Raw genomic sequence first — 23,604 nt, 5'->3', positions numbered from 1 at the left:
CCTGTTTTCTCTCAACCGAAAAAGGAAAAGAAAAAAAAGGTTCCTGCGTTTTATTTGATCAACAATAAAAAGGTTCCTGTTTCTTCCTTGATTAAAATAATATTAATAAAAGTTTCCTGATTCTTCCTTAAAATAAAAATAATCTTTTAAAAAAAGTTTCCTGCTCCTATCAAGATTAATTAGGTCATTATATGAATACATGACTTTACGGATGAATGGAAAGCATATTGATCAATTGAATTAATTCCACGCTTTAGATTATATTTTCATACCCACAACCAACCCCTAAATTCCCCTTTTGCCTCAATTTAGCATTGCAATATCATGGGCTGCTGAGCTCACCTCGGGTCAAGACCATGCCCTTGACGACCGGCTTTCATGGCAGGATTGAGCTCCTTTGCCAAGACATCGAAGATCAAGAAATCTCTGCGCAAGATATGGGCGATGGAGAAGTCTCTGCAGGAACTGGGGGAGAACGAGAAATATCTAGCCGCTCTTTTGGCCCAGAAAATTCAACTGATCGATTTGAAGAAGTTGATTTCGAAGCAGCTTCGCCTACTACGCCCCAGTAGGGCCGACAGTCGGAAACATGGGTCAGTGCACGGCTTAATAGTGGATTTCATCTTCTTAATTTTTGTTCATCGCTGTTTTTTTTTATTTTTTATACAATATTTACCTTGCTATATGCCTACAAAAGTAGATTGTGTAGCTTTGATCTTGGTTGATTCATTAATTCTCTCCAGGTCTGGAAGTTTTTGGGAAAGATTAATTTGACTTGTTTTGTATATCTCTCTTCTCTGTCCAGCTTGCCCATGGTTGAGAATGCATCAACGACGGTAAATCAGGGGGACGATAGATCTTTGTTTTTAATGGTAACTTTCATTAGGGGCAAATACACTAATGCCATATATGAAGTTAAATTCAAATTTGGAGGAGAAGTTGATGATATGGGTGCACAAGTAGCACGTGTAGCCAAGTTTAGTGGTTCTACCCATTTGGGTGCAAGGCTTTTCGACCGCTCCCAACTATATGTGTTTTCAGAGGAGGGTTGGGATAAACCTTGCGTTGATTCATTTGGAGGGTATATCTTTGATACAAAAACTAGGGCATTAGATCGCTTAACACCTTCTACCGTACAGTTTAAGCAGCATGGAACAGTTGTGTCGGCATATGGCACACTTTATTTTCTTGAAACCGAAACAGAATTTGTACAAGGTTCAGGCTTATTCTTTGGGAAATGCAACCCTAATAAGAAGGATTGGGTGCAAATGCCTTCGTTTCCATTTTCTTATAAGTTTACTATGGCGGTAACTGGTTATGCCGTTGGTTATGGCGTTATTTTGTATACATTGTCTGACTTGCATGGAAACTTTGATGTCGTTGCTTTTCACGTGGGTAGAAAGAATTGGAAACAAGTTGAAATTGGCACTTGTACTCCTTTCCAAGGGAGAGCCGTGGTTGTAGGTGAGACTATATATGCCTTAAATCGTTTTAAGGAGGATGAGATTATAGCATACTCCTTGAGGAGGAAGGTAGTTGATGACGGTGATATTGCATATTCACTAGTCCGGCAATTTAAATTGAACGGCCTTGACATTGCTGATCCGCCTTTGCAATTTGATGGTCTTGTGACTGACTATTTGGTTCATCTTGGGAACCAAGACTTCGTTCATGTTAAGACTGGTACTAACGAAGAATGTGATGAGGTTCAACATCTTTGTATCACCACGTTTCAAATTGTTCAAGGAATGATAGAGACCTTGCATTCAACTGTTCTTCGTGTGAAAATCGATGTTCGTAATTGGTTCAGGCTTACGCTCAGCTTTACTCCGTAAGTTTTCTTCATATTTCTCGTGTTTTAATCATAACCTTAATCTGCACGTTAGATTTTATTGTTTACAATGATTACGACTCTCAGAGAATGCGGGGATTATGAACCCGAAGAAAGTAAGAGTGCAGCAAGCATGAAGCAGCCAAAACAAGAAGATGACACCACTTTGGATGAGAATTCTTTGATGCATGAGGTAAAAGAAATATGTTTACATGAAATTGATTTTTTTTTTCTTTGTTTAATGACCATGAATCAAGAGACTCAATTGTTTGCATGTGTATAAGTGTTTTTATTAGCATTTGGATCTAGTTTCTCACATAATATAATTGGGTTTTGCAGGAAGAAGCCAAACATGAAGTAGCCTTCATGCATCATGAAAAAGCAAACCAGACAAAACCCAAGAATGCAAGCGGAATAATTAAAAACAAAAGAAAAAGAAAAAGCGGATGGAAGGAGGGATTACATGTAACCAAAAAAAAAAAAGTGGGATTACAGGTAGTAGAAAACAACCTGTAATGTAAGGACTTGAGGAGCAGAGCTGGGAATCCGTACGTCTTTGATTAGATATTATTGAGTCATTTTACTGCCATCTTTTGTTCACTGTTGATATTGCTATATTTTATTTTTGTTAAGGATATTGAATTAATGATCCTTGTTTGCTATATATAATTATCATGGTTCAGTTTGTTGCTGCACAAACTGATGAATGTAGAGTTCAATTTCGTTTCCAGTACAGGCAATATATATTAGTTATTGGTTTTAGAAGGTTTGGAATCTTGATCATGTGGTTTCTGTTGGTTCTATCTTGCTTCACCGTCTTCTCACTTAGACTACTAATGCCTTAATTAGCATTTGTTAGCTAAAATTCTGTTTATTTCAGTAATTAACTAGCCTCTTCGGATGTGCTTCCGTGCTTGCAAGAGGCCTTTTTTTTATAAATTTATAATTTTTTTTTTAGAATTAAAAATGATAATGGGTAGTTGTGTTCCATAAAAATATGATCAATTATCTAATTTTTCTTTTAATTTTAATTTTTTAAATATGAAAATGTGTGAATTTTACCATATTATCCTCATTTAATTACTAATTTTAATTCTTAATGTTTGCATTAACCAATAACATTTTCTGGTATTTTGAATGTTTCACCATTCTCTGCATTCTGCTTTATATATATAGATACATATGAAAAGGAAATAGTCTGAATGTTAATAGAAATTTAAATTGTTTCCTTTATATATATACTGAATAATGACATGTATTACCTGAGGAAAAGAATTCCTTTGAAGCCATCATTGGTCTGTCTTTAGTGGAAGACATGGCTTGAATTACCGTTAACCAGAAAAGATGAGGGGTATTTTTGGTAGAAACCAACTACATACACGACTGAAGAGGTTAGAAACCAACTACAACAGAGACTAAAGAAGGAAGAGGTCTCACTCTCAAAATAGGGGTATTTTTGGTAGTTAAAATACGGTGTACTTAGTTAATTTTGCATTTTAATTTAAATATTAGGATATACATAAATCATAGGGTGTACTCAGTTAATTTTAAGGTTCTTTTAACAAGACCCAATTGAAATTCCAAAATTTAATATTATGACCATTTCCAACTATCCATCTCATTTCCTGAAATAAAATAGGTCGAAATTTTAAAATGCTTATCCAGACTCGCAAATATAATTGGGTTTTGCAATTGCTTTATAAATTGCTTTATAAAAAGAAGAATAATTTTCCATCCCAATTCAGCTAGGGAAGCATTATTAACCAATTGTAGTTTTCTTAATCCAAGCCAACCAAGCATTATTAGCTAGGGAAGATACTTATAAGGTCTTTTGGTTGTAAATAGTATTCCATGCAATAGGCGGAATTTTAGTAGAAGTCCGCAAAAGAAGTTCCTTGCCAGAGTTTCCATTCTATTAACAAGCCCTTTGGCACATGCGTGAATATGTATCAATTGGTTTTCTGATTTTCTTTTTTACTTTTTATTTTATTTTTAGAATTAATTTTTTTAATAGAAAAAATGTGAATTTACCATATTATCCTCATTTAATTAATAATTTCAATTCTTAATGTTTCAATTAACTAAAGATATTTTCTGGTATTTTGAATGTTTCATAATTCTCTGCCTTTTGCTTTATATATATATATAGGTAGATAGCATTTTTTAAACAAGGAAAGCCTAGAACCAATAACCTTGTCATTTAAATTATTTTCACCATGCAATCATCGAACAAAGACAGAAAACTCTCTCTGGTCATCCATTTTACCGAAAAGAATTCTTAGCAATTAATGTAATCTGCAAGAAAAGATAGAAACAAACTAACATTTAATAAAACACATTGCATCTTCTCCAGCAACTTTTAATTAGCCAGCAAACAAAGTACACATTGCAATGCACTTTAGCCTTCCAAATCATTCAACATCTTGCAAAAAGTATACTTGTAAGAACAAACAGTATCCTTAGAAAACACTTGAGCTCAAAAAGAAGAGTACGGTTAAAAAAATAAAATAAAAAACAGCAGTGTACATCCTAAGAAAACTGAGATGCACTACTCTAACCAAATAGAAACAATACTACTATAATGTTCAAAAGAAAAGAAAAGAAAAACTAAAATATAACTGAGAAAGCATGAGGTAACCTTTGATTATCTTGGACAATGAAGCAAAAAAGATGGAGTCAGAGAGAGATCCAGTCCACCAGCACCTTTGATTAACGAGAGTGAAGCAATAAAATCAAAGAAGAAGGTCAATTATATAGGGCTTTGAACTAATCCACTTCCTCAATTGGCCTTAAAACCCAATCTCACCAGTAAACCCCAAAAAAATCATAAAAAGGGCAACAAATAAACAAACAGGTAACACTAGGAATTTTAAGACTCCCTTCTGCCGCAGCATCCCCAAGCCCTAAATTCCCTTTTGCCTCAATTTTGCATTCCAATATCATGGCCGCTGCCGTTGAGCTCACCTCGGGTCAAGACCATGCCTTGACGATGGCTTCACCCCAGGATGAGCTCCTTGCCAAGACATCGAAGATCAAGAAATCTCTACGGAAGATATGGGAGATGGAGAGGTCTCTGGGCGAACTAGGCCGGATATGGGAGATGGAGAATTATCAGGGAGAATTGGGGGAGAACGAGAACTATCTAGCCCCGATTTTGGGCAAGCAAATCCAACTGCTCGATTTGAATAAATTAATATTGAAGGAGCTTCGCCTACTACGCCCCAGTAGGGCCGGCAGTGGGGCCGTTCATCCTTACCCAAGGTCAGTGCATGGATTACTAGGGGATTTCATCTTCTTAATTTTTTTTTTTCTGTAAAATTGTTGATGTTCTTGATTTGCATTGCTGTTTTTTTTTTTTTTTTAGAATAAATTTTTTGATCTTGCTTCATTCATTAATTCTCTCTAGGTAGGTAGTTGTTTGGAAAGATTAACTTGACTTGTTTTATATATATATATATATATATATATATATCTCTTCTCTATCCAGCTTGCCCATGGAGGGGATGACGGTAAATCAAGGGGAAGAGAGATATGTATTTTAAATGGTAAATTTCGTTAGGGGTGAATACACCGGTGCCATATATGAAGTTAAATTCAAATTTGGAGGAGAAGTTAATGATCTAGGCGGAGGAGGAGCAACTAAACGTGTAGCCACATTCAGTAGTTTTAACGTTCATGGTGCAAGAATTTTCGATCACGACCAACTTTATGTATTTACACAAGAGGGCTGGGATAAACCTTGCATTAGGTCATTTGCAGGGCATATCTTTCATATGAAAACTGGGACATTAGATCCCTTCCCACCTTCTAACATACAGTTTAAATCGCGTGGAACATTTGTGTCGATATATGGCACACTTTATTTTCTTGAATCCAAATTTCCCTTTGAACGAAATCGGAGTCTAGGTTTTGGGAAATACAATCCTGATAAGAAGGATTGGGTGCGACTACCTTTGTTTCCATTTTGTTATCCATTTATCATGAGCGTAACTGGTTATGCCATCTGTTATGGCGTTATTTTGTATGTGTTGTCTAACATGCAACAAAACTTGGATGTCGTTGCTTTTCACGTGGCTAGAAATAATTGGAAACAAGTGAAAGTAGACACTTATACTCATTTCCGAGGGAGGGCCGTGGTTGTAGGTGACACTATATATGCCTTAAATCATTTTAGTGTGGAGGAGATTATAGCATACTCCTTGAGGTGGAAGGTAGATGATGAAGGTGATATTACATATTCACTAGTGCAACTGTCTAAATTGAACGGCCTTGAGATTGCAGATCCGCCTTTGCAATTTGATGAACTTGTGAGTGACTATTTGGTTCATCTAAGGAACCAAGATTTCGTTCATGTTAAGACTGCCACTAACGAAGACTGTGATGAGGTTCAACATCTTTGTATCACCACGTTTCAAATTGTTCAAGAAGAAAGTAGGCATATGATCGAGACATTACATTCAACAGTCCTTCCTGTGGATATTGAGGCCGATAGTTGGTTCACTCTTATGTTCGGCTTTGCTCCGTAAGTTTTCTTTGCATTTCTCATGTATTCATCAATAACATTAATTTGTAAGTTAGATTTTGTTGTTTATGATAAATATGACTGTCAGAGAATGTGCGGATTATGAACCCATATAAGGGGAGACTGCAGCAAGCATGGAGCAGCCAAAACAAGAAGATGAAATCCCTTTGGATGATAGTTCTTTTATGTGGGAGGTAAAGGGAATGTGTTTACATGAAGTCTTTATATTCATTTAATGACCATGAATCAAGAGACTCAATTTTTTGCATCTATAAGTGTTTTTATTAGTCTTTGGGTCTAATTTCTCATAATATATAATTGGATTTTGTAGGAAGAAGCCAAGCTAGAAATAGCCTCAATGCAGCATGAAAAAGCCAACCAGAAAGATGCAAACGGAATAAACAAAAACAGAAGACAAAAAGAGAAAAACAAAAAGCGGATGGAAGGAGGGATTACAGGTAGAGGCAGTAGAAAACAATCTGTTATTATTAAGTACTTGGAGCGGAGATATTATTATTGAGGCATTTTACTGCCATATAGGCCCTTAGTGTTATAGGGGAGAGAGATATTATTAATTCTCATTAAAATTGTGAAATGTTGTTTTAACATAAAAGCAAGGTTAATTTTATATTAAAAGGCCCGCTACTGGCAACATTATTCACAACTAATTTTTGGATTTAGTCATATGAAAAGAAATTTTACCCCAAAAATTACTTTCAGCGTTAGTCTTATTTTTCGAAAAAGAAAATATTTGTGCAGAAAGAGTGTCAATTACATGACACCAAACAAACATCAACATCTTACCCAAAAAAAAATTGAAAAGACTCACACTGTCAATGAGAGATCAAAATAAGAACATCAAAAAGAGAAAGGCTTTAAAAATTCCACGTCAACATAAGTATGCTGATAAAGAACGAAGAGAACAAAATCGTCCAAAATATACTTGCAAGAACAAACAATACTACTACAATGTTCAAAAGAAAAGAAAAGAAAAACTAAAATATAACTGAGAAAGCATGAGGTAACCTTTGATTATCTTGGACCAACCATAATTCCAAGCCTCAGCATAATATATTTCATACCCACAACCAACCATAATAAAACTCCCTTCTTCTGCCGCAGCATCCCCAAACCCTAAATTCCCTTTTGCCTCAGTTTAGTATTTCAATATCATGGCCGCTGCCATTGAGCTCACGTCGGGTCAAGATCATACCTTGACGATGGCTTCACGCCACGATACATCGAAGATCGAGAAATCTCTGTGCAAGGTATCGGAGATGGAGAAATCTCTGCGCGAACTGGCCGAGATATGGGAGATGGAGAATTCTCATGGCGAACTGGGCAAGATATCGGAGTTGGCGAAATCTCTAGCCGCGCTTTTGTCCCACCAAATCCAACTGGTCCATTTGAAGAAATTAATATGGGACGAGCTTCGCTTCGGTAGGGCTGGCAGTTGCAAACATGGGGCCGTTCATCCTTACCCAAGGTCAGTGCATGCCTTGCTTACTAGTGGATTTCATCTCCTTAATTTTTGTTTCTCATTCGCATTGTTGTTTGTTTGTGTGTGTATATATATATATATATATATATATATATATAATTGTGTAGCTTTGACATTGCTTCATTCATTAATTCTCTCTAGGTATAGGCAGTTGTTTGAAAAGATTAACTTGAATTGTTTTATATATCTCTCTCTCTTCTCTGTCCAGCTTGCCCATGGAGGGGATGACGGTAAATTAGGGTGGCCAAGATAGATCTGTGTTTTTAATGGTAACTTTTGATGGGGGCAAATACACCGGTGCCATATATGAAGTTAAATTCAAATTCGGACATCATATGGGCGGAGAAGGAGCACCTAAACCTGTAGCCACATTCAGTGATTTTAACGTTCGGGGTGCAAGGATTTTTGACCGCTCCGAACTATATGTATTTACAGACGAGGATTGGGATAAACCTGACCTTAGTTCATTCAGAGGGTCTATCTTTAATACGAAAACTAGGAAATTAGATTCCTTCACACATTCTACCATACAGTTTAAGCTGCGTGGAACAATTGTGTCGGCATATGGCACACTTTATTTTCTTGAAGCCAAGGGACGAAGTCGGAGTCTAGGTTTTGGGAAATACAATCCTGATAAGAAGGATTGGGTGTGACTGCCTTTGTTTCCATTTTCTTATGAATACATTATGAAGGTAACTGGTTATGCCGTTTGTTACGGCCTTATTTTGTATACATTGTGTGACAGACGCCGAAACTTGGATGTCGTTGCTTTTCATGTGGGGACAAAGAATTGGAAACGAGTGCAAACTAACACTTATATTCCTTTCCGAGGGAGGGCCGTGGTTGTAGGCGAGCCTTAAATATGTTTAAGGTGGACGAGATTATAGCATACTTCTTGAAGAGGAAGGTAAATGATGACTGTGATATTGCATATTCACTAGTGCAACTGTATAAATTGAAAGGCCTTGAGATTGCGGATCCCCCATTGCAATTTGGTGAATTTGTGACTGACTATTTGGTTCATCTGGGGAATCAAGACTTAGTTCATGTTAAGACTGGCGCTAATGAAGAATGTGATGAGGTTCAACATCTTTGTATCACCACGTTTCAAATTGTCCAAGAAGGAACAAGACATATGATCGAGACCTTACAATCAATTGTTCTTCCTGTGGATATTGAGGCCGGTAATTGGTTCATACTTACGTTCGGCTTTACTCCGTAAGTTTTCTTCACATTACTCGTGTTTTCGTCAATAACATTAATTTGTACATTGGATTTTGTTGTTTATAATGATTATGACTCTCAGAGAGTGCGAGGATTATGAACCCGTAGAAAGAGAGAGTGCAACTAACATGAAACAAGAAGATGAAATCACTCTGGATGATAGTTCTTTTATGTGGGAGGTAAAAAGAATGCATTTACATGAAATCTTTTTATTTATTTAATGATCATGAATCAGGAGACTCAATTGTTTGCATGTCTATAAGTGTTTTTATTAACCTTTGGGTCTAGTTTATCATAATATATATAATTGGATTTTGTAGGAAGAAGCCAAACAGGAAATAACTGCTAGACAGCCAGAAAAAGCCTCCATTCAATAGGAAAAAGCCAACAAGAAAAAAAGACAAAAAAGAAAAATCTTTTGAAAGGAGGGATTACAGGTAGTAGAAAACAAGCTGTAATGTAAGTACCTGAGGAGCAGAGCCATTGATGATCACAACCAGAGGAATTAATGTTGCTTGTTTACTATATATAATTATCATGGTTCAGTTTGTTGCTTGCACAAACTGATGAATGTAGAGTTCAATTTCGTTTCCAGTACAGGCAATATATATTGGTTACTGGTTTTAGAAGGTTTGGGATCTTGATCATGTGGTTTCTGTTTGTTCTATACTGAATAATGGTACGTATTACCTGAGGAAAAGAATTCCTTTGAAGCCATCATTGGTCTGTCTTTAGTGGAAGACACGGCTTGAATTACCGTTAACCAGAAAAGATGACAGCAAAACTTCTGTTAATTTTCGGATTTTGTGTCAAGGATTGACATCCGGCAAAAAGAATTTCTAGAGACTGAATTATGTATAAAATTGACGAAATCTGTAACTTAAACCCTATGGTAGTGCTTTACAATATATATATAAATCATTCAAAATCTATAGCGAAGGAGCTTCGTCTACTACACATCAGTAGTCTCACGGTGTATGCCTGCAATCCCAACCATGGGGCCCTTCATCTTCTTAACTTAGCAGCAGCAATGGTACTTGGTAATATATTATGCAGCATTCTCCACAAAAATAATTTAGCTTTAGCCGGAATAAGCCCGCATCACACACCTTCCAAACTGAAGCATCTTCACTCACTGAAGTTGTTGCCAATCCTTGCCCCTCCTCCAATTCCAAGTCCATTGCAACATAGTAAGTGCTAAAATATGAAAAACTATGAGAGAATATTTGTTTGTGGGAATTTTCTGTGTATTCTTCTCCTTGTAGGAGGTCATATTTATAATACAACGAAACCTAAATAGGTAAGTAAATAATAAATTCCTAAATCTATTTGCAGTAGGAAATTAGAAATTAAAGTAAATCAATTACAATTATAATAGGAATTCTTGGTGTGTAAGGAAAGTAAGTCAATATCCACAAGTCACGCCAACACTCCCCCTCAGTTGGTGCATAGATGTCGTCAATGCCCAACTGATCTAGTGAATTGTGGAATGCTTTACTGGAAATCGCCTTTGTCAAAATATCCGCCAATTGATCCTCGGATTTCACAAAATGCGCAATCTGGTCCATATGTCGGGGTCGTTAGTCGAGAAGCCATAATCTGTGCAGCGGAAGATGCATAGGATATAGGTTGAGTAGGAATTAGGATCGGAATCTGAGCCTGAGTCAAGGCCGGAGTCGGAGTCGAAATCGGGATCAGGGTCTGAATCAGAGACAAATTCGGGGTTGGGGTCATCATCGGAGTGGGGGTCGGGGTCGTCTTCAGAGTCGGGGTCGGTCGGGGTCGGGGTCTGGGTGGTCGTCATCATAGTCGGGGTCGGGGTCGGAGTCGTCAAAAGAGGATCCTGATTCTGGATCGGGTTCGGGGTCAAAGTCTGCATCTGTAGGAGCGGAGCCATCTGGGCACTCAACTCAACGATGGTTGGTGGAGAATGAGAGAATGAGTCGGTGGTGCTACCTCTATGAGGGTTGAAAAAATCATCAACCCCCATAACACTAAATAAAATAATCTCTATTACAATAGGATAAAATATAATTGGTAAGTAACCAAAATTCTAATGAAATAAGGACTCGCCAACACTCCCCCTCAAGTTGGGCAAAGATATTTCGCAGGCCCAACTTGACAAGCGAGTCACAGGACACCATACTTGAGAAACACCATGCTAAAATATGAAAAACTATGAGAGAATATTTGTTTGTGGGAATTTTCTGTGTATTCTTCTCCTTGTAGGAGGTCATATTTATAATACAACGAAACCTAAATAGGTAAGTAAATAATAAATTCCTAAATCTATTTGCAGTAGGAAATTAGAAATTAAAGTAAATCAATTACAATTATAATAGGAATTCTTGGTGTGTAAGGAAAGTAAGTCAATATCCACAAGTCACGCCAACAGTAAGCACTTCTCTAACTGTAAAATGACTTCTTATCATAATGCCAAACGAGATCTGCCGAGAGACAAAAGCTCAACGGGATTTTCAAATTTTCATCCACATCCATTGCCAAAAAAATGGAATTATGAGACATTCCAGCATGGTGTACCGTTCTCAAGAATAAGCTCACTGACCTTTAAATCTTATTGCCCTTGTTGCATGGGAGAGCCAATACGAAAATTAATTGGTCTAGGAATCCACCGCGATCCCCCCCAAACCCGAATAGATTGGATTTTGTAGAAGAATGAAGGTGTATGCACAGGTTTCATATCTTGGCTACTCAAGAAATTGACATTATAAAAAGTTCACAAGTATAATCTCACATTATGATACCGTTTATTCGTATGCCTCCTAAGGAACCAGTTTATATGAAAAAGAAAAACAACACTTAAAATAAGAAACTAAACAGATTTGGTAATAATCCTATCACTATTTCTTTAATTTTTATTTTCATTGAAAAAAGAAAAAAAGGGAAGGTTCTGATATAATTTATAAAATCAATTCACCACTCCAACAACAACAACAAAATTTCAATTCACCACTAGCATAATCTCTTGAACTACAGGAGTTCAAAAGATTTATGGTCACTCAATGTTGGATATAAATTTAATGATTTACTCACTATTGCACTCATTTTAAGAAACTTTTTTGAACTATTGAATTAATATCCAATGATTGGTGATCACAATCTCTTAAACTCCCGTGGTCCAAGAGATGGAGACTGTAATATAATAATACAACGTAAGTTATGAAAAAAAACAAGGAAGATCACGTGGCAGGGTTCATTGCGCACCAAAAAGGCAAGCGCTCACCACACGCCCTCCTCTGCCTCGTTTTCTCCCGCCACACTCTCTGTCTTCCTCCCTTCCTCCTAAATGCCAAGCGTACAGTTACCTTACCTCGTTAGTCAATGACATTTTTCTGTGTAAATATATACCCCCAAATTTCAACCAAATCCTTTGTTATTTTTCTTCGAAATCTATTGAATTTCTCTTAATCCAAGACCCATTGGTTCTGCCCAGCATTTACAACTGCAGGTGAGGTAGGTGATTCAGTAAATTTTTCATTTTCTCAATCTAATTGTGCATTTCCTCTGGGTGTATTCTTCTTTCTTCTCCACAAAATGGTTTCTTTGTTCTGATCTAGGGTCTCTGTAATTATGGCTTTTTGTTTCTTTCTAAACAGTACAAATCTTTTTTCTGGATTGGGGTTAAATTGATGTCTAATTCCGAATTTTCCGTAGTTCAAGTATCATTTTCTACAAGATGGATTAAAAGCTATCATTTCAATTTATTAATTGTAATATTTTTGCGGTTCAGTTGATTAAGGGTTTTTGTTTACTTAGCAATGAGGTAGAACAATCATTTGTAGGAAAGCAAACTAGGGTTTCATTTTAAAATTCAATATCTATATATAAAGTGCAAAAATTCAGGCCCAATAACGATAAATATGGTTGCCTACTGTTGTTTGTAGGATCATCTGACAAAATTCAAGAATGTCTGAATTTGGTATTGCTTCTTATTGTAGGATTTAAGGCCCTATTCAGTTCATAGAGACGGTTATCGGATCATGGGTTCACAGGATCCTGTTCCGGCGGCTGACAAGGCTAATGTAACGGAGGCCTCAGTGCGCGGGTAAGTTGTTCAGATCTTAATTTTCACATGAGCGCATAAGCGTTGTTATGAGTGCTAGAAACTTTCTATTATCTGGATTGGATATTCTAATGCTTGGCATATCAATTAAAGGCTGGAAGCGTTCGTGTGTACTTAAGAATGGTAAAGCTTGTCCTAGTTTAGTTAGAAACTTGATGATGCAAAATAGTGTAACATTTTGAAAAGGAGTTGCAAATTGAAAATTTAGAAATGGGGTTTCTGAAGGATTGATGAAAAAGATACAGGGTAGGGTACACACATTATGACGTGGAACCAGTATAAGTTTCGTCCCCGTCAAAATCTACTTAACTTCGGGGAATGTTGGATGTGCTGCCCACTAAATATGTAATTTGGCCGATTTTGAATTAGCTTTAATAGAAATATAGCTGCAACTAGTGATGGATACATTTTGGAATAGAATTTGCTCAGAGAAAGTTTATGGTATTCATGTGAAGGAAAGAATACCTATGATTCGTTTTTGACAGATAGCCTTTCTAACTGATTAGTGGATTGAAATAAGGTGGATATCTTGACAGAAGTGCTCACTTAGGCCCTATTATGAACAAAGAATTTGATTCCCTGTTGATAAAGCTGATTTCTTTCAGATAAATCTCTTTCTGATGTGGTAATACTGTTTTTATTTTTAAATGCCACTTGTACTTTATTTATTTTGAACTTCATACTGCTTCATGCGTTATAAAAGATTTTAGAGGGTCTTCCAAAAGTCATTTAGAATAATGGATGTAACTCATCCAAGTGGCTTAACATGACTGTTTATTAGGATGAAAAACCACTCTGATTTCTTGGCTAGATGTTTACAAAGCTGTTTGATGTGCAGCGCTTGTTCTGGAAAAAAGATTCAGGGGAAAATTCCTAAGAGAATCCACAAGGCTGAGAGGGAGAAACAGAAGCGTGAGCATTTTAACGAGCTTTTTCTTGAGCTGGCCGATGCTCTTGGTAACTAATCTTTTATTTGTTAGAAGTTCACTATGATGGCTCTTCGTGTAATCATTTTTTAATATGATGCTGGGTCATTCTTAATTTGAGAAAACTCTTGCACAGAATTAAATCAGCAGAACAATGGAAAGGCCTCTATATTGTGTGAAGCTACACGACTGCTAAAAGACTTGATTGGTCAGATTGAGTACTTACAAAAGGAGAATGCATCCTTGTTGTCTGAATCCAACTATGTAAGGCACTTTACAGATTTCTTTGCCCCCAAATATTTTGCTACTGTCATATATGTATAAGATTCAAACAATATATGTGTACTCAATGCTTTAGCTATCTAGCTAAATCCATACTGGTTTGTGTGAATCATTCCTTATGCATTGGTCTTTGTTAGAGCTGAGAAGAAACTTGTACATCTAGTAGTGCATTCTTTTAATCAATCATATTTTCACGCAAGTTCTTTGAAAATTGAACAGATGACCATTGAGAAGAATGAGCTGAGAGAGGATAATTCTGCCTTAGAAACTCAGAATGAGAAATTACACAGTGAAATAGAAGACAAGGTGGTCCAGTCTAAACCGGACCTGAATGCAGCACTCCCTTGTGCAGAATTGAGACCAGAAGTGGCATCCCATTTTACTGGAACTTCCGTCAGTTTGCCCACTCAAGACCCCAGTTTGCAGCAAGCACCTGCTGTCTTTGTCATGCCCCTGTGCCCTGATCTCCAATCCTACCCGCTGCCGGATGCCGCCCAGCTCACATCTAACACTACCTCACATGTGAGTAAACCGCATGCTAGGTATCCAACCTCGGTGGATTCTTGGCCGTCCCAACTTCTCGGTGAGAAACCAACAGCAGGCAAAGAATCTCGACAACTTGGTGACAGTAGCAACATTTGCAGGAGCAGAGAAACCGACCCTGATAACATGTAGACTGTGTCATTGAAATGATTTATGTGCAATGCTTCACGTTGTCTTGGGTTATTTGAGAATGGCCCATATTGGGTAGTTTGTATATTTCTTAATGAACTAATGTAATACAAGCGAGTTGAGTTTGCATGATACAGATCTTAATCTTAATTTGATAATGTCCGCATTCTTTTCAACATTTATCTCAATTGCAAGCAAATGTCTTATGGTTCCGAAACTTGGCAATGTTGTAATTTTACATGGGGATCGAGTCCTTTATGGACAATCTATCAACCACTTAAGAATCCTTAAGACAACCCCGCGTGTCAAAAGTCAACATTTGACGCTTCGTAAGTCCACAGATAAGCACGCACTCTTGATTCAATCTTAGCCCTCGGATTTGAAGGACCACAGTAATTTTCCATAAGAAGCGAGCACCCAACAATTCCCCTACGTAGCTTTTACATTTTCTTCTTCTTTTTTTTTTGCCACTGCGCGTATTCTTTGTTAGTGCTGTAAGCTATAACACACCCGTCTGCTCCTCCTCACTTTCTCACTCTCTCGCTTTCAGAACCTGACACAGAAACCGACAGAGAAAAACCCTAGCTTATTCTAGAAGCTTCAGTTTGAGCTCTGTATCAGAGAGAGAGTGAGTGATAGAAACATACATTGAGAAATCAAAGATGGGATCTGGTGCCGGCAGCTTCCTCAAAGTGCTTCTTAAGAACTTCGACGTTCTTGCTGGGTAGGCCACTCTCACTCTCTCACTTACTTTACCAAAATTGCTCAACCACAAAAACCCAGAAGACGAAAAAAAAATTCTTTTTCCTTTTTCGACAATTTGATTGATGGGGTTTTGTTTCTTTGCAGGCCTGTGGTTAGCCTTGTTTATCCACTGTAAGTTGGTTCAAAGACTGTAACTTGCACACACTTTCTTTTCGATCTTCTTTCTCTTTTTTAACTTTTTTTGTCTGTGTTTAATTTGAAATTCTCTGTAATGGGCATTCTATTTTTGGGTTTGTTGATAGATATGCCTCGATTAGGGCGATTGAGACACAGTCTCCTGCTGACGATCGCCAATGGCTCACGTATTGGATTCTGTATTCTATGATTACTTTGTTTGAGCTCACCTTTGCCAAAGCCATTGAGTGGTAATTCTTAAACGTAGCTCCTTTATTCGTGGTTTATTTCACTTATTTATAATCTGGGTCTGCATTGAATGTGCTCTTCACGTTACTTAAGATTTGAGACCTCTGAAAAGGTAGATTGATTGTATAAGATTCTGTAGTTAAATTTTGGTCTAAACTTTTCTTTTCGCTGTATTTCCATTCTTGAACTCTCTTTGAAAAAATAAACATATACACAGCTGATGTGCATTTCTTTTTGTGGTTACGTTGGACGAAAGAAACCCCATTGGGGTTCGATCCTGGGTTCCATTGGGGGGGGGGGGGGGGGGGGGGGGGGGGGGAAATCCCCCCCCCACTGTGGTGGGAAATTATCATGAAAAGTCTTTTAAATTGTATAATGAACCTGTTGTTTTTTCATAATAATCTCTTCCACACGTTTACTGTTTAGAACAGAAAAAAATCGTATTGGTGCATCAATGGAAGATGTATAAAACTGATCTTTGTCAGGGCTGTAAAGTCTTGCATTAGATTCTCATAAATCCCAGGCTGTTATAATCCGTAAATGATGTACCATGCTGCCTTTGAGTTGAGTTTGTGTCCGTAATGTTCTAAATCTTTTCTGACAGGATTCCGATCTGGTCATACGCAAAGCTAATTCTTACTTGTTGGTTGGTGATCCCATACTTCTGTGGTGCTGCATATGTGTATGAACAGTATATCAGACCTTTCTTTCTCAACCCACAGAGAGTTAACATTTGGTATGTTCCAAGGAAGAAGGATGTGAGTAAGCCGGATGACATTCTAATTGCTGCAGAGAAGTACATTGCAGAGAACGGGACTGAAGCCTTTGAGCAGATCATTCACAGGGTATGCTTATTGACCATAATATATATGAACGTTCGTAGTGATATGCTTATAATGTTACATATCCCTTTTGATAGCTAAATTGACAACAGAAAATAAGAAAGTGGCATTTGCAAGTGGTGATGGCTAAGTACATTTTTATTGCGTATCCCGTTCAAATATTTGCAAGGCACATAATTTTAACTCATGCTTTTCACAAGTTGGCTGAACGTAACCTTTCGTGTTTTGTAGGCTGATAAGTACCAGAGCAGCGGGGGATCCGTCTATGATGAGGCATCTAGATATTATTGAGGCTTGTAGTGTCGCAGTACGTTTCACTGCCATCCAGTCCCTTGGTGTTATAGGGAAAAAGATGTTGGCTGTTGTGTTTAGCTGATAGTTATTAATGCTATCTTTTGTTGTTGTAAAGGATACTGAATGTTCCTGGTTTATTATATGTAATTATCCTGGTTTGGTCACGTTTGTTTTTGTGGTTATTTATTTTACAATTACCTCTTGCAGTCATTTGTTATATTTTCCATTTTTAACCCTTTAACTATGATTTTATGAGTTTGAATTATTTGGTAATCGTTGTTAGAAAATGTTTGGATGGTAACTTTGGAAATCCCCGGGCCAAAATGAAAAAGCAAAAATAAATACATTCAAGATAAAAGTTATGCAAAGAAGTTCACTCGAGAAGACAAAAGCCAGAGGCCCTAGAACAATTGAAGAATGAGGCTCTATTATTAATAAAATCTCATTTCTTTCAATTCATAGTCATATGATCAACACATACAAGGAGGAATAAGTTCTTCAATTAACAGACAGATCACTGATTCATGGGCTTGTTTAGGCGCAACAATAGCCTTCATTGTTGGTCCCAAAAATCAAATTTAGGGATCAGTTTCTTCGGTTTCAGCTTCTTTCTCATCAGCATTCATGGATTGGTAGAGGTACTCCTGGGCTTCAGCAAGTGGTGATTCTTTTGCATCGGCAGCATATAATATTTTCTTTATTGCTACTGCCATCTGCATGAAATTTAATCGCAGCATAATAAGTTGGTTAATACAAAGACATCATCATACTAAATCACCCAAATTCATGTAGGGGGGAGTTGTTTTGCTTCTAGTCAATACTAGTACAAAATGCTGAGCCGAAAGAAAGGCATAACCTAGCTCCAAAAGGAAATGAAGAAAACCGAAGCGCAGAGTACTCATGAGCTCAATATTCCACTAAAAATTTCAATATTTTGCTTCAAAAGTTATTTAAAAGTTGTGACCTATAGCAAATACAAATTGTTAGTCAACCTCAGATGCACTATGAAATTCGAAAAGAGATACTTGAGCAACAGGGAAAGAAACATACAACAGCCATGCTAAACACATGTAAGAACACGATTAAACATGTTGATTGCGAAACTGTAAGACAAATATACTAAAAACCTGTCAGAAATTCCTACCGGAAGTTCCTCCAATTCAGACGTCTGACAGAGAATTTCAATATCCCTTAATTTTGCAAAGTAAAAATCCCTTTCTTTTTCCAAAAGGTCCACGGAGAGCTTGAGATCTGTAATCTGTACAACAGAAGCACACAACAAAACCTTTTAGGAATCAACAGTGCACTGAACTCCATAATTTAAAAAACCGAAGACCTTTTTCTTGGAGAGCAAGAGAGAGAGAGAGAGAGAGAGAGAGAGAGAGAGAGAGAGAGAGAGAGGAATGACTTCCTAAGGCAACAATCAATAGACATCAGCCTGATAATGATACCTCCTTGGACAAAGCCTGAACCTCTCCTGAAGAATTAGCACCCCCAGCCGCTGCATAAGGCTTCCCTTGCTTTGGTCCTAAAGAGTTCAGCATCAAGCAATGAGAGGCTCTCTTAGGTGTTAAAAATAAAATAAATGGAGTAGAAAGTTTAGGAAGGTGAACTGACCAGAGGTTTTACTGAGACCAACTGTATCGCCAGAGCCAGGGTTATGTAAATTGTTTGTTTGCAAAGATTTTGAGAATTTCTGAGAACCCTTGGGATACCGATCCTTCCCACCCTTGCACCTTCGCTCCACGGGGTTATAGTTTCTACAAGGTTAAAAGATGTAAATTGAAGGAAAAGGATCATTGATGTAATACCAACACACATGAACCCCAAGATTAAAAAGGAGAGAAGAAATTCAGAAAAAGAGCATACTCATTCATTATGCCACCATTTACAGAATCACAGTAGCGCTTCAGCCATTGCAAGAACTCCAAGTTGTCCAAAGGCCTGCCTTTAACAAGTCTATTGACTTCAAGATGCTGCAGCACAGCCAAGGAGAAAAAGAATTGAGATCAGTAAGAATATAAATTCTCAATTGTCCCAAAAACCACCCCCAGTCTGGTTTCTCAACTCGCCTAAATCTAAGTTTGCAATGTCACAAACTATCCACGTCAAGGAAGACCACCACCATTTACAAGTTGAGTTCCTCAGTATGACAAGCAATAAAACTGGGATCAAATATTACAATGGAAATACATCTCAACCTTACACTTCTTCAGTCATTTACAACCAAAGAACCTCAACACATGCATAAATCTACATAGAATTAAATACAACCAACAGAAACCAACACATGTAAATGCTGGCTTTATCCTAGAAAACTGGTCAGAAACAGTGATCTTTTCTTTTTCTTAATATCCCCAACAAAGTTGAGACCAACCAACTGGTAAATATACCACATATGAATAGAAGACATTCTAGATCAAACAAAACCATAGTATGGTATGGACATATGGGACCATATCAACATTGTGACCACTAGCATTCAAAAACATAAAGAATTCCTCCCACATAATTCAATCTAGCACTTGCATCATAAGTTTGCTTCTATGCATACAGAGTACATACATGATGAAGATCAATACATCACCACAAACAGAATTTTGCTTTGGATAGTTTATTATTCTAAAAGTGAGTGCACGTACTGGAGGTGTTTGTAAAGAAATTTCAAAATATGGTTATTCCTCAAAAACCAATTATAGATAAGGAGATTTCCATATTAATTTCTCGAAAACCAAATGAAAAAGGAGAAGTGAGCACCAAGATGAAAATACCTTCTCAATTTTCAACTTGTTGAATACTTCCTGCAGAACCTTATAATTTTGGATCATATCATATTCTGTCTTAGCATCAAAATTGACCTACAATAACCAATTAGAAGAAAAAGGAAGCATCCTGTTAGGAATAATGGGGCAGGGAGCCATTCTAGCAATAAAAAATGTTAATTCAAATACGATGTACAGATCAAAGAAATAAAAATTGCAGAGAAATGCTTATACCTTGTGCATTGGAACAACTCCTGGATAGGTCATATCCATCATTTGACATTGCACAGCACCAGATGCAGCCTAGCCACATTTGTTCACGTGGTTAGAAATACTAGAATTCATTTCAAATGGAAAAATTAAAAGATGAAAATTGCACGATGTGACCTAAATCCTGGGGAAATATCCAATGAAAACATATCAACAATCAAACTAAAACTAGTTGCACAAAATCTAACAGATATCCAACTTCCACGGGATCAACAATCACTTCCATGATCCATCAACTTGATTAAAGGATCATAATCATTTTGCTTCTCAGACAGATAGCGGTACCATCACACTCCTACTATTCTACAAAATATTTCAAAATCCCAACGGAATAGCTTATCTGCACATCATACAGGCCTTAAGTATATGTAGTTATGAGACTAATGGAAGCCGATAGCTCTTGGAATCATTGTATGTTACCTCAAGTTTATCTTCCTTTCTCTTTTCTCAGGCAAGGCTGCCATTTTCAACTTGACATCTAACCTTATTTCCACTCATCCATGTTAAGACCAGTATATTTTTATAAACTGTTTAAGACCAGTATATTTTTATAAACTGTTCAAATGCGAAACTCAGAGTTGAGTTCAAGACTGGGGCTAATGCTGTTAAAGCTGTTCTACATTATATGTGGGTTTACCCCATACACAAACACAACTCAATCACAAGTGGTATACTACTTCCTATCACTTGGTTCGTGAACAAAAAACAGTAAAAACCCACAATTCGTTGTCACAGTAAGTCAGGCGATATTATGCACCTATGATCCACGGATCAACGAAAATGCACTAAAAAACAAAACCTTCCTTTGAAAATGCAACAAAGAGCGTAATTAAACACTTTGAAAAATCAAGCAGATAAACCATTCAACTTTCCAGCAACCATGGACGCAATTACTTCAATTGGGTTATATTTTAACTTAAGAAGGAAAGCACACAGTTTTGATGGACTCAAACCATACGAGGATATAAAAAAAGGCAAACGCAAATATCTAAGCTTTCTAACATGGGAGAGCAATGAATAAATGAATCATTCAGAAAAACAAAAGCCAAGGAAAATTGTACCACTTAGCATCAACAAAAATTGCAACAATGTTCAGATAAAGATACCCAGGGATCAAGATCGTTTCTTTTCACACTCTCATTCTCAAAAAGCCTTAAAACAACATTCGCCAAAACAGGAAAAAAGAAAGAGAACCTCTTCAATGCGAGAGAGATTGAGCTGAAGACGATTGTTGATCCATGTTAAAATCTCATTCCGTCCAACAAAGTAAGCACTGTCCATTATGCCTATGTTGGAAGCCATTTGAACCCAGATTTCCCAGTTCTTCCAATTCGCAGACCCAGAGACAGAGAAAGGAGAAAATGCCAAAATAGAGTCGGAGATGAAATGTTGTTCTAGTATTTAAGACGATGAGGATTTAGGGTGTAATGGGTTTTCTTTTCCCCCAAAAAAAAAAAAGATTACAAGCTAAAAAACCTGTTTTTGTTTTTGTTTTTTTAAAAGAAAGAAAAAGATAGTGAGAAACTGAGGGATGGAATTGAATGGTGATAGAGAAGAGAAAAAAAAACTGAAAATGGAAAATGCACGACTGGCGGGCACTGAAATGAGGGATTTTTTGATATTTTGTAATCTGGATGGTATCATATCGTAAATGCAAGTCTGCAATTGTCAAAACAAGAGGGGTTTATTTTGTTTTATTAGTTTAATCCCTTTTTTAATATTTTTTTTTCCTCATCAAATTATCTTATTTTATTTAAAACTTTATTATTTTTTGCTAATTAATTTTATTTTATGCCACGTGGGATTGGCAGAGACCTTTTTCACGAGCATCATATATCACAAATTTTTTTCCTTTTTTTTGTGTGTGTGTGTTTTATTTTAGTCCCCAAATAGTGTGGTAGGTATTCAATCAAAAACAAAAAAGGTGGGGTAGGCAAATTGTAGTATTTTAGTGGTTACCTATAAAAGAGATTTGTTTATTTGTGCTCACAAACATTGCTATAAGTTCATGGTCACATTCATTGATCCTCATCATCAAGTTTAGGATTTGGTCCATTTGGATTAGAAGTAGACATCTTTGTCCAAAATTGATGATGGCCTGCAGAGGTGAGAGCAGGCCAACATTGACAAGGTGAAAGAGTTCCTCAAAAACAAAAATGACACAATGAGATTTCATCTTACTTGGGTTTAGTTGGAATTGTGCTTGTCAAGTTATCAGTCAAATTATAATATGTGGTTGTTCAGTGTTTTTGAGTCAAAAAGCATCTCCTCTGTGCAACAGTGCAAGTAAGGGCCAGAATATAAAGTCTCTCAGCCGTCCAATAACAGGGTCCCCAACACAAGTTTTCTTTTTCTTTTTCAGATTCTGGCTTTTCTCCTTTTAGCATAAAAGTTACAGAGAAATAATGAGACTAACAGCAAAATTGCTTATGGTTTTGGTTTCATGCTTCATAAAGAGGGGTGTGTTGCTTGAAGCATTGAACCATTTTATATGGTGTAACATGGAAAATCAGAAAAATACGCGTTGTTATGGTTTATATGGTTTGAACTTGAGACTATTGGTCTGCAAGTTATTCTTTTTCATTCAGCTAAACCTCGCTGACACTGGCAGAATTTTGAACTTTATAGATTGAGTAGATTACATGCATCATTCAAATCTATTATGAGGAAATGAAAGATATGGTGGGTTGGCCTGAATATGTAGTATATTGGAGCCATTTATAATAGTGTACCTAACTGAGTCCAGATTTGACAGCAAAATTCACTCACTAAATGCCTATTCAATGCAAACCATTTGGTGGTTGCAAGTTGCAACTTTGTCGCTTGTCGGTTTCACCTAAATTTCCAAATTATGAAGAGAAGAGAGCCATCTTTATGGCTTGAGGTATAAAAAATGGCAAGTATAAATCTTAAATTCTTTTTATTTTTTCAAAGTTGGAAAGTGAGGGAAAATATTATTATGGTTCAAACTTAAGACCACTGATCTAAAAACAAATACTTTTATCGTTAAATTATGGACCCGTTGGAATACATCTTGAACCTTTTTTCAATTCTTTTGTTACATGCATTTACCAATATAATGTCCATTAGGTTGGGATTTTTTTTCCTTTTGGTTTGAGAAGAATTTGCCCTACATGAACAACAATTCGGGCTTATCTTTTTCTAACTAAAAGGCCTACAATGAAGAATTTAGGTTTAATAAATAGTGGGTGGTTGTGTATATCTTTAAGCCCAAAAATAGAATTGGGTCTTATAAAATATGGGCT

General features: G+C 36.8%; 3 protein-coding genes across 5 annotated transcripts; 2 read left to right on the top strand and 1 right to left on the bottom strand.

Annotated features, from left to right (window-relative positions):
* LOC18776537 (transcription factor bHLH47) lies at positions 12,286 to 15,224 on the top strand. Of its 2 annotated transcripts, none has more exons than XM_020563344.1 (5): positions 12,286 to 12,547; positions 13,038 to 13,144; positions 14,001 to 14,119; positions 14,225 to 14,352; positions 14,590 to 15,224. In XM_020563344.1, exons 2-5 carry the CDS (start codon positions 13,080 to 13,082, stop codon positions 15,043 to 15,045), a joined length of 768 nt encoding a protein of 255 aa, XP_020418933.1. In that variant the 5' UTR covers positions 12,286 to 12,547; positions 13,038 to 13,079; the 3' UTR covers positions 15,046 to 15,224. The 2 variants fall into 2 exon arrangements, with proteins under 2 accessions (XP_020418933.1, XP_007209498.1); XM_007209436.2 differs by having other exon boundaries at positions 12,286 to 12,552.
* LOC18776310 (HVA22-like protein a) lies at positions 15,512 to 17,516 on the top strand. The gene is made up of 5 exons (XM_007209637.1): positions 15,512 to 15,766; positions 15,892 to 15,918; positions 16,050 to 16,172; positions 16,775 to 17,015; positions 17,244 to 17,516. The coding sequence occupies exons 1-5, from the start codon at positions 15,705 to 15,707 to the stop codon at positions 17,301 to 17,303; spliced, it is 513 nt and encodes a 170-aa protein (XP_007209699.1). The 5' UTR covers positions 15,512 to 15,704; the 3' UTR covers positions 17,304 to 17,516.
* On the bottom strand, positions 17,666 to 21,991 carry LOC18776472 (microtubule-associated protein RP/EB family member 1B). 2 transcript variants are annotated; one of them, XM_007209392.2, is made up of 8 exons: positions 21,533 to 21,991; positions 20,303 to 20,371; positions 20,078 to 20,164; positions 19,176 to 19,282; positions 18,924 to 19,066; positions 18,758 to 18,834; positions 18,451 to 18,564; positions 17,666 to 18,019 (listed from the first exon to the last, which is right to left on the bottom strand). In XM_007209392.2, the coding sequence occupies exons 1-8, from the start codon at positions 21,638 to 21,640 to the stop codon at positions 17,885 to 17,887; spliced, it is 840 nt and encodes a 279-aa protein (XP_007209454.1). In that variant the 5' UTR covers positions 21,641 to 21,991; the 3' UTR covers positions 17,666 to 17,884. The 2 variants fall into 2 exon arrangements, with proteins under 2 accessions (XP_007209454.1, XP_020419550.1); XM_020563961.1 differs by lacking the exon at positions 17,666 to 18,019 and adding an exon at positions 18,026 to 18,270.

The sequence above is a fragment of the Prunus persica genome, chromosome G5 (genome assembly GCF_000346465.2).
Source record: "Prunus persica cultivar Lovell chromosome G5, Prunus_persica_NCBIv2, whole genome shotgun sequence".
Taxonomy (NCBI): Eukaryota; Viridiplantae; Streptophyta; class Magnoliopsida; order Rosales; family Rosaceae; genus Prunus; species Prunus persica.
This window is presented reverse-complemented; position numbering and strand designations above follow the sequence as displayed.